Below are 11,620 nucleotides of genomic sequence, written 5' to 3'. Positions count from 1 at the left end.
GCGACGTGATTTTGTGACCTTGACTGGATGGTGCTGAAGTCTCTCACCAAAACACATGGGGGATCCACGTCCTGGACGAAACGTAATGTTTCACCTCGGGTTCAGTGTAACGCGCTGGTCGGGAGAGAGCACTCTCGCTCTCGCTCTCTGCAGGGAGATTCCAGAGGAGCGCGCTTTGTGCATTGTTCCCGTTACCGCACCGCGCTCCCATTACATGACTCAAGCGCGTGTGATACTGTGCCAGAGAACGCGCAGACACTTGAACGTGCCCTTGGGAAGAGGACAAAAAAGTATGCCGCAACCGAAATGGGAAGCACGTAGGGAGCTAGCAGACCTCTGGAGCGGTTAAACAGCGGTCTGAATAGAATTATGGTTTAAAGACCGTAACGGCAAAATCAACGGTAAATCTTTCACCTAGTCACCTGCTCTGTCCGTCATTAGTATAAAGTCAGATATACTGTCTTATCCCACCTGGATCTCAAAACATGCGCACGGTGCCCCTCTTGGCCTGCACCGTCATTCATTTTCACCAATTAGCCTGCCAATTAATCAACTAAAACATTCATAACTGTTCTTTAAGAAATCCATGTACATGGTACAAAAAAAAAAAAAGCGACAGCGGGCTGTATGAGAAGCTGGCGATGTCTGAAGGTTTCTTTGCATTAGGGTGCACTGCTGTTTTCTGTTGCCCATCCACCGCACTTAATTTGCGCAGGAATTTGTGTATCGCGAGAGCACAAGGGAGCGCATAAGTTTTTTTGGCTCGTAGAGGAGGGCTGGGAATGGAAGAAAGTCCAGCACATAGTGCGAGGTAGTCTGCAGAAACGCAGCAGCGCGTCTCAGCCTGAATGCCCCAGCTGCTTTAAAGCAGCCACCGCGCGCGAGACCTGGCCACTTTGGTGCTTGGTGTTGCTGGTGAACGATGATTAAAACCAAATAGGGCGCACAGCTGTGGCGTGCGCTTATTTTGTCTCTTCTGTCCGTTGCTCCTGGATCACTTCTGTCAGTCTGTCGCTCATTCTTTAGGAGAGATCCACATCCTGCAGAAAGAAAGGTAAACTTTAAAATATCTTTTGTAGTTATTTAACGGTGCAGGACGTTCCCGTTTCTTTGGTTTAGAACTTTTATTATTTTATTAATGTAAATTAATTTACTCTAACTGAGCAGGAGTATAGTTATATTAGTGCACTTTACACACTACTCCCGTGCTGAATTAACTCATGAACTCATGTTCCTGTTGAATTAAATCTGTTACGCTTTTTTTTTGGAGAATTCAGCACTGTTGATCTTGCTATGGGCAGTAGCACTCGGCTATCTGAAGCTGCTTTTCACATTTAACACGGGAAAGATCGTCATCCTTTTTTTCCCTGCTGAAAAGCGTTTAATCGCAGTTTCTGACTAGACAAAACCTAATTCCATTATTTTTCATCCAGATCAGATCCGGATCGGCCTTGGCGCACGCAGATCTGCGTTTAGTCCAGGGGCTGTGTAAATCTCTGCTCGGATTTTTAAGGAGAGTCGAACTGAAGTAGCGTCTCGAGAGGAGAAGCCGAGCAGAATGTGGCCGCGACGGCTGCTGGAGTGCGCTGTGGGGCTCGCGGCGCTCGTGGCGCTGTCTGTGGTGTCTGGAGACAGCGCCGTGGGAGACGCCAACACAGACAAACCTGCGGACCAGCGAGTCAGCAGGACCATGCGCCGGGCCGGGGGGCAAGACATTCTGAAAGGGTAAAGGCCTGTTCATCATTCTTAGCGAGAGCCTCTGCACTTCTGCTAATGACCTGTACATACTAACATAAAGCCTATTACGCATGAAGTGGCGTTAATTATGTATATTGTTTAGAACTGTTTTTGAAATTTGTGTCGTCGATTTAGCTTTGAAATATAGTGTTAATATTTTTTGCATAAAACAAAAAACTAAAGGAAACGCACGTATAATAAAATATTGTTTCATTGCTTCAAAATATAACCTTTATAGTTTCATGTGACTGCTTAAATTCTTGGTTGTGTTGTGACGTGTGAAAATGACCATCAGGAATGATCTTATTCTGGCAGGGCCTTTCTTTCTGCATACAGTAACATCGGAGTACATAGACTTTTAGATATATGATATATGCATGATACAGCAACAGGACAAAACATTGAGGAGATACATTTATGAAGGCCTAATTCCTTTCACTCACACACACACACACACACACACACACACACACACACACACACACACACACACACACACACACACAGTGTAAGTGTGGAGGCAGGATGGGAAGGGGGTGGGGGGGGGGGGGTTTGCCTCCTACTGCCGCTGGCTGACATTCGTATCCTCTGGTATGAGGAGCAATGCAGGGGTCCAAGAACTAGAGTGCCTCATTTGGCGTAGCAAGCAGTGAGTCATTTAGGCACACCGTGCTGAGTGATTAATAGTGACACTTTGGAAGAGCAGCCTAGCGGTTATCATGCTTCCCTCATTCTCAGGCATAAATATTTGAAAGTGACCCTGAAAGGCTAATTTCCTGAATGAAACGTGGTTATTATACCCTCCTTGTAGCCCCAATGTGTGTGGATCACGTCACCAAACCTACTGCTGTCCTGGCTGGAAAACGCTGACCGGTGGAAACCAGTGCATTGTCCGTAAGTGTTAAACTGCCATTATTTCTTCAGCTGACCACAGAAGTCTCTGGGGAACTCGGAGCTGCTGTGTGCAGAATGTCTTTGTCAGTGAGAGTTTCCTGTGCTCTAAAACAGCAATGCTAAAGAAGACATACACATGACTCCTATGTCATGCTTCAATCTAAACATTTGTAGTATGCAGCACGTGAGATGCAGGGTGTAGAACTGCGGCACACGTGGGAATCTGACACTTCCTTCCGTTCACATTCTTCCATTGCCAGCGCAGAATTGGCAGGACGAGTAGATTGGTTTGAACCTATAATCTGTTATATTGTCTTTTCCCCCAGTACCGAATAGAGAGCTGTTTCAGTGGTGTTTCTCAGGAAAGCAGTTGTAGGCTTGGTCTCCTATTTTGGCTTGGCTGGCAGCCCACTCTTAGAAAGGGTGATGACATTGTTTAGCAACTGAAATCAAGGAAGTGGAGGTCGTTCTCTGCAATGAGGGTGATCACCCCAAGAGCGGTGCAGTGTGTGCCAGCGCACCGAGTCCCGAGAGTCGCTGGACCTTTTTCTACTGCCACTGCAGTCCACACCATGCCTTTGCCAGGACTAAAGGCCGAGCAGCTCACAATCAACTCTTTGTTTAGCTTATCAAGAACTCTTCCACTCTTTGTTCCCTCTCTCTCTTGCTCTCTCTCTCTCTCTTGCTCTCGCTCACTCCTGTCTCTCACTTTGTGTGTTTGTCCTCTCCAGCCATCTGTCGCAGCTCATGTGGAGATGGATTCTGCTCCAGACCAAACATGTGTACCTGCCCCAGTGGACAGGTTGCTCCGTCCTGCGGCTCCAAATCAGGTATCAAGGCCCCCTAGCACTGCCCCTATCTGCAGGCCTCCAGCGCATGTGTGAGTGTGTTTGGGTATGTGTGTATGTGATTGTGTGTGTGTGCTTAGTGCATGTTTTTGGACAGCTAAGTAAAGTATTTGTGTCATAGCTGTGTTCTGATAGAGCCTTCCTTTGTAAAACTGGTGATTGGTTTCTATTGTCTGTTGGTATCTAATCTCTGTTCCTCTGTCATAACATTGCTTTCTGCCTATTGCCTCATCCCTCTGTTTGTATATTTAAGGGCCGGTTCAAAACCACCTCATAAGACCTAGCTCCTAAATTCTTCCTTTATACTGCGGTCACAATCCAGCAGGATCAAAACACTGCATTGGGTGTAACACACCTGATTTAGGTCATGAAAGGCATGCTAGTTAGATGATGCGTGGCCAGGGAAAAAAACACATTCAAATGGAGATGTGTTTGGCATCACTCTGTGTGTGTGTTTGTGTGTGTGTGTGTGTGTGTGTGTGTGTGTGCAATGTTTTGTCTTGCAGCCCAAAACTGTAACATCCGCTGCATGAATGGGGGAACCTGTGCTGAGGACCACTGTTTGTGTCAGAAAGGATATGCTGGAACACACTGTGGCCAGCGTAAGTTTCTCACCCCCTCCAATTTTAATAAGGCATTTCTATTACAGTTAATACAGCATATCTATTACAGTTATTTAGACATTTCTATTACAGTTATTAAGGTATTTTTAATACAGTTATTAAGGCATTTCTATTACAGTTAATAAGGCATTTCTATTACAGTTAATACAGCATTTCTATTACAATTAATAAGGCATTTCTATTACAGTTAATACAGCATTTCTATTAGTTAATAACACATTTCTGTTACAGTTAATAAGGCATTTCATTTCCAAGTAAATAATAAAGCATTTCTATTACAGTTAATAAGGTGTTTCTATTATAGTTTTTCTCAATTGCTTACACAAGTTTCATAAAACAGTATTTCTTCTCAAAAATACCAAATACCTTTCTCAGAACAAGATACATACTTTTCAGATCCTTTTTGTGAGCAAAATTAAACACTAATTTCAGAACCATGGACATTCTCCAAAGAAACCTCACCATTCAGTGCTTTAAGAAGCCATACCAAAATAGCAGACACATTTATCATGAGTTTCTGAAGCAAACCATGTTGTTCTCATTGTACTAATAACTTCAGAATGCAGATATTACAATGCATGTACTGTAATATACTGTACTGGAAACAATGAACAGAGTTTGTAGTTTATTTATTGGTGCATTTATTTGCAGTATGGCCACACACTAATTAGGGCTACAGTTCTAGGCATTACAAATGCAACAGTGGAAAACCATTCTGTTGGATTGCTGTAAGCATGGTGTGAAAATACTACCTAAGATGTATTGCATTAATCATGATAAAATAACAGATATAATAGAACAGAGGCTCCAGTTGCTGTAAATATTTTCATTTCTGAGAGCTCCAATGATAAGCCACCCTAAAATGACATAAACTAGGATATGCACTCTACTGGTCAGAACTGTAACTGAAACAGTGCAGCCTTGACAGCAGTCAAGACTGTAGGTCTACATGGAGGTTTCAGTTGAGACTGTAGATCTACACGGATATTTCAGTTGAGACTGCAGGTCTACATGGAGGTTTCAGTCTAGATTGTAGGTCTACATGGATCTTTCAGTCTACATGGATGTTTCAGTCTAGATTGTAGGTCTACATGGAGGTTTCAGTCTAGATTGTAGGTCTACATGGATCGTTCAGTCTACATGGATGTTTCAGTCTAGATTGTAGGTCTACATGGAGGTTTCAGTTGAGACTGTAGGTCTACATGGATGTTTCAGTCAAGAATGTAGGTCTACATGGAGGTTTCAGTCAAGAATGTAGGTCTACATGGAGGTTTCATTCGAGACTGTAGGTCTACATGGATGGGCCCTTCCTACTGCTCAGTGTGCTGTTGCCACTGCTTCCTCATGGTCCGACGTCTCCTCTTCCTCTCCCACACTTTCCACCACCTTTTCCCAAACCTCTTAATTAATGGAACTGTGAGATACTAATAATTCATGTGATCATATCGAGCAGTTATGTTCAGTGGATGAATATTGGCTGGCAGGTGTAGCTAGTTTTGTCTTCATGTAGCATTGGTATATCCATGTCTGTGCTTAGGGAAGGAACCTTATGTGACATGATTTACTGAAATTGGTCAAGGAGTGTTGTAGCATGAGTTAACTCCAGTAAAATGTGCTTGGGGAGGTTGTAGTGTGAGTCATCTCCAGTAAAATGTTATCGAAGAGTTTGTAAACTAGAGTAAACTCTAGTAAAATGTGTTTAGAATATTGTGCAAGTGACATATTGTGTGAGAGACCTCTAAGTTTCACTTATTCAGAATCATGTCCAATGTGAACCATCCACTAACCATGTGAATGACAGAGAAAACTATTATTAAACCTACATTACCCACTGTGACAAGGCAAGGCTGGATGCAGGCAGGAGTCAACTAAATCTTTAACGAAAGACATTTATTGAAAACAAAAGTAAAGATGAAAAACACTACACACAAGAAAGAATACATACACATGTAGCCACAAAATTACAAATGTAGACAAAAAGGAGTCCTAACTATTGTGTGAAATGTCATCAACAACGGACAACCAATCTTAAAGACAGAAAGACAGGGATACTTATACACACATTAATTGGGAATATAACGAGGCACAGGTGAAGTGGGGGAGGTAGCTAACATGGGGAGGGAGGGGTGCGTGGCGACACGTGGAAACAGGGATGTAAACAGACACACATGGGGACACAGCCACAGAACAAAAACATAAACAGAACGCCACGTGGAAAGTCCCATCACGTGGGCAGAGGAGCTGAGCCGTGGAGCATGATGCCCACGATGCGTGTATTTCATTATGATTGATCATGTAGTGTAATGCGTTACATTACATATGATCGTTTTTGTGCCATGGTTATTGGTCTCAATACTATGTTGAAGTGCATTTGTGAGCAAAGGTCAATGATGCATGATTCTCTGTGTGTGTAGCGGTGTGTGAATCTGGCTGCCTGAACGGGGGACGGTGTGTTGCTCCAAACCGCTGTGTGTGTACGTACGGCTTCACTGGAGCTCAGTGTGAACGAGGTAAGACAACTCTGCTTCTTTCTGGTTACATAATCCTGTCTTTGTCATAGTTCACCACTGCTGAGAAAACTGTTGCCATAGTGCCATATGCTCCTGATGCCATCTGACCTGTGTCAGAGATGGTCTACACTGAAGCACCTCACTCACACACACACACACACACACACACACACACACACACACACACACTAAAACAGCTCGATATGTGTATGTGTGTGTCCATTTGTGTGTGCTCTCTCTCACTCTCATACACACCACACTTAAACAGCGATAATATATGTGTGTGTGAGTAAGTGAGAGTGTGTGTGTGTCTGTGTGTGTGTGTGTGTGTGTGTGTGTGTGTGTGTGTGTGTGTGTGTATGTGCGCATGAGCACTTATGTGCTCTCTCTGAGCTGTCTGAGTGTTTATTCTGTGTATTGTATTTTTGGGAGGAAATAATTTATCCCACAGGTGCTGGTCACCAATGCCTGAATATGCAAATGTATGCATGTGTATGTTCTGTGTGTTGTTTCTCTCTGTGCTTTGTATGATTTAAGATATTTAGTTGTGTGTGTGGTATATGTGATGTACATACAATTACTAAGTGTCTGTGTGTATATACAGTTGTTGTGTGTCTGAGTGTGTGTATGATGTATGAAGGGTGTACAGGCTAGAATACATTCTATGAGTAAATAACAAAGCACTATCATAAGTTGCTCTGGAAAAGAGCTTCTGTCAAATGCCGTAAATCTAAAGGTAAATGTAAATGTGAAGAAGCTACACTATAGTCTCCCCTAGTTTTTACAACTACATCAGTATGTAATTGCATCCAAGGTCATTATGCACTCTACATTTACTATGGAATGAGTATAATGTGAGTATAGTGTGTGGGTGTGGGTGTGCGTGGTGTGCATGCTTTTTACCCATGTATTACATTCATGTCATCCGCTTGTCATCTAACATTTTACCTGTCTTTTATGTTTAATGATAAGAGTAGTGATGATTTGGTTTTGCAGATGTTCAGTTCTAGTACATTTGGAAACTGTATGGTTTGGAGAACTGAGGTCCTGGAGAGCATATATTCTGGAGACAGAGGTTCTGGAGAGCATAGGTTTGGAAGCTATTTGATCTGGATATAAATGTCATTACTATGGCTCTGTAGCTGTTTTTGCCTGGTAAAAAGAGTTTGACTTACATAGGAAAACACTGATTTGCACTGCTCTCTAATAGCATAACCACAGATTAGTGTGTGCCTGTGTGTGTGTATGTGTGTGTATATATATATATATATATATATATATATATATATATATATATATATATATATATATATATATATATATATATATATATATATATATATATATGTGAGAGAGATTTAGGGAGGGAAAGTTAGAAAGAGAGCAAAAGAGAGAGAGAGAGAGAAATGCTGTAGTCATTCATTAATATAGTGTTTTTTCCAGCATGTTTTTCCAAAGCTGCTTTTTGAGCTCGGTCATGTGTTTGGACCCATCCTTCCATGCAGACTATATTTGACACAGATGTGCCGGAATGTCCTTTCTGGAACAGAGTGTGTGAACAAGGGAAGCAGTTCAGTTCAGTTTGTTGCCTTGTGCTTTTCATTACAGTTACACAGAAAAGCTCAGAACAGACCTGTTTCTATAGCAATGAATCGCTGTCACATTTGAGTGGCTGCGTCCGTCTCCAGGAGGACAGGCTGTTGCGTTCCGCTGTGGGAGAGTCATCAGTTTAGCTTATCTGCACATTTATTAACCTGTATTGTGGCCAGTGAGTTCTGTGAGTTTGTGAAAGTATGTCTTGGATTAGTTTGGCAGAGTTTTTGTCTTATTGGTGAGTAGTTCTATGTATGTACTGTGTGTGTATGCCCAGTCAGAGCTAGCTGGTGTGCCAGGGTCCGTCTTATATGAGCGGAGAGCAGAATTCCCAAATTTCCGGTTCTGGTGACGAGTCATGCTGGTCATCGTGCTGTTTACACACAAACATTTGTGATTTAAACGTCCAAATGACTGTTGAGAGAGATGATGGGAGATGGAGGGATGGAGGGATGGAGGAAGATGGAGAGAGATAGAGGGATGGAGGGAGATGGAGAGAGATGGAGGGAGATGGAGGGAGATGGAGTTAGAGAGGAACAGGGAGAAAGAGCTGGATATGGAAAGAGATAAAGGGAGGAGGAGAGTGGTGAGTGAGAGAGATAGAGGGATGTGGGGAGATGGATGCAGATGGAGGGAGATGGAGAGATGGAGGGAGAGAGAGGGATGTAGGGAGATGGATGCAGATGGAGAGAGATGGAGAGATGGAAGAAAATGGAGAGACATCAAGAGGGTTCGAGATCGAGAAGGATGAAGGGAGATGAAAAGAAAGGTAAAGAGAAAGGAAGATGGTGAGACATGAACAGAGATGGAGGGAGATGTAGGGAGATGTAGGGAGATGGAGGGAGATGTAGGGAGATGGAGGGAGATGGAGGGAGATGGAGGGAGATGGAGGGAGATGTAGGGAGATGGAGGGAGATGTAGGGAGATGGAGGGAGATGGAGGGAGATGGAGGGAGATGTAGGGAGATGGAGGGAGATGGAGAGAGATGGAGGGAGATGGAGGGAGATGGAGGGAGATGGAGGGAGATGGAGAGAGATGGAGGGAGATGTAGGGAGATGGAGGGAGATGGAGGGAGATGGAGGGAGATGGAGGGAGATGGAGGGAGATGGAGAGAGATGTAGGGAGATGGAGGGAGATGGTGAGACATGAACAGAGATGGAGGGAGATGGAGGGAGATGGAGGGAGATGGAGGGAGATGTAGGGAGATGGAGGGAGATGGAGGGAGATGTAGGGAGATGGAGGGAGATGGAGGGAGATGTAGGGAGATGGAGGGAGATGGAGGGAGATGGAGGGAGATGGAGAGAGATGTAGGGAGATGGAGGGAGATGGTGAGACATGAACAGAGATGGAGGGAGATGGAGGGAGATGGAGGGAGATGTAGGGAGATGGAGGGAGATGTAGGGAGATGGAGGGAGATGGAGGGAGATGGAGGGAGATGTAGGGAGATGGAGGGAGATGGAGGGAGATGGAGGGAGATGTAGGGAGATGGAGGGAGATGGAGGGAGATGGAGGGAGATGGAGGGAGATGGAGAGAGATGGAGAGAGATGGAGAGATTTAAATAGTTGGAGATGCAGGGAGGCTGACCAGGTGTGCAGCTGTAGAAATTCCTTTACTGGAGGGAGATTGTTCTGTAATCAGATTTCCCCAAACTGCTCTGAAATTGGATTTATGAGGAATCTGAGGCTCGGCAAATCTTTGTGGAATGGCTGAAACATGCACATTCTGTCAGCAGTGCTAGTCAGAGCTGTCCCGGCTGATGGACTCATGGCTGTCTGGCTATCTGGGTGGAGACCCTCAATAATGAGGGAGAGTCTCAGAGTTGGCTGTCAAAATGGCCGCCCTACAGGGCTGGGAGTGACCGACGCGATTGGACAGCAGGCTGGCGAGGCTCTAGGGTCTCAGAGCAATAGCTTCACTTTGGAAATCATTCACCGATTATTTTCCCTTCAGCTCTGGCTGGCTTTTTGGCAGTATCATTCGTTGATAAATATTTCATTAGCTCTCAATAAACATAGCTCGCTGGCAGTGTGGGAGCCGAGAGCAGAGAGCTGTTGCTTATGTCATTAGTCCAGCCTTGATCTTCAGAGCTCCCACATCACTGGGAGAACAGGGCAGTGGGTCAGAGAGAGAGGGGGGGAGGGGGGGAGAGAGAGGGAGGGGGGAGAGAGAGGGGGGAGAGAGGGGGGAGAGAGAGGGGGGAGAGAGGGGGGAGAGAGAGGGGGGAGAGGGGAGAGAGAGGGGGGGAGAGAGAGGGGGAGAGAGGGGGGAGGGGGGGAGAGAGAGGGAGGGGGGAGAGGGGGGGGGAGAGAGGGGGGGAGGGGGGAGAGAGAGGGGGAGAGAGGGGGGAGGGGGGAGAGAGAGAGGGGGAGAGAGGGGGGGAGAGGGGGGAGGGGGGAGAGAGAGAGGGGGAGAGAGGGGGGAGGGGGGAGAGAGAGGGGGAGAGAGGGGGAGGGGGAGAGGGGGGGAGGGGGGGAGAGAGGGGGAGGGGGGAGAGAGAGGGGGAGAGAGGGGGAGAGTGGGGGGAGGGGGGAGAGAGAGAGGGGGAGAGAGGGGGGGAGGGGGGAGAGAGAGATATGGAGAGTTGTAGTGCTGTATAGATGTTTTGGTATAAACACTGGAGGAAATAGGGAGTGGAGTGTTGTGGAGTTTTCTAAATGTTTTTTCTCTCTCTCCTTTCTTTCTTTCTCTCCCTCCCTCTCTCCCTTTCTTTCTCTTTCTCTCCTTTTCTTCTCCTCCTTCTAATTCTCTACCCCTCTCTCCCTGACTCTCTGTCTGGCTCCCTCTCTCTCATACTCTCTCCCGGTTTCTGTCTCTCTCTTTCTCCCTCCCTCCCTCCCTCCCTCCCTCCCTCCCTTCTCCATATCGCTCTTCTCCATCCCTCCCTTCTCTTTTCTTTTTTTTCTGTCCAGGAAAGGAAGTGAGTTGACTCACTGGGCACTGTTTCACACAAATACCGAATATTTTCTGCTCACACACTCTCACTGGCCTGCACGCATGCGCAGATACACATAGGATTAGACCATAAAAACAACAAAAAACAAAACCATTTATCAAGTATTGACGCATCCTAGATATTTAGCTGAGAGATCACGTATGTGTGTGTGTGTAGATTCTATTACTCCCAGATGTCAGGCCACTGGGAGTGTCCCACAGCTGGGTCCAGAGTCGTATGACATCACACTCACCCTCAAAAGTGTACCCTCCCTGTGTATTTCTCTCCTTCTTTCCCTCTATCAACGCACACACACACAAAATACTCTCAGCCACCCTTTCCAGAACTGAAATATTGCTCGGTAAACAGAGTAGACAATTTTGAAACCACTTGTGACTCACTAGAGCTGCCATACACACTGCATTATGAGCACAAACACACACACACACACACACACACACACACACACACACACACACACA

General features: G+C 45.4%; 1 protein-coding gene across 2 annotated transcripts in view; it reads left to right on the top strand.

Annotated features, from left to right (window-relative positions):
- The first annotated feature begins 787 nt into the window (after positions 1-787).
- Positions 788-11,620, top strand: part of fbn1 (fibrillin 1) — a 63,724-nt gene continuing 52,891 nt past the window's right edge. For both annotated transcript variants that reach the window (XM_035524859.1, XM_035524858.1), the window contains exons 1-6: positions 788-1,054; positions 1,434-1,725; positions 2,549-2,631; positions 3,363-3,461; positions 3,986-4,081; positions 6,517-6,612. In XM_035524859.1, coding sequence (XP_035380752.1) covers positions 1,559-1,725; positions 2,549-2,631; positions 3,363-3,461; positions 3,986-4,081; positions 6,517-6,612 — 541 coding nt within the window. In that variant the 5' untranslated portion in view covers positions 788-1,054; positions 1,434-1,558. The remainder of the gene's footprint in view (positions 1,055-1,433; positions 1,726-2,548; positions 2,632-3,362; positions 3,462-3,985; positions 4,082-6,516; positions 6,613-11,620) is intronic.

Source organism: Electrophorus electricus, chromosome 4, assembly GCF_013358815.1.
Source record: "Electrophorus electricus isolate fEleEle1 chromosome 4, fEleEle1.pri, whole genome shotgun sequence".
NCBI lineage: Eukaryota > Metazoa > Chordata > Actinopteri > Gymnotiformes > Gymnotidae > Electrophorus > Electrophorus electricus.
This window is presented reverse-complemented; position numbering and strand designations above follow the sequence as displayed.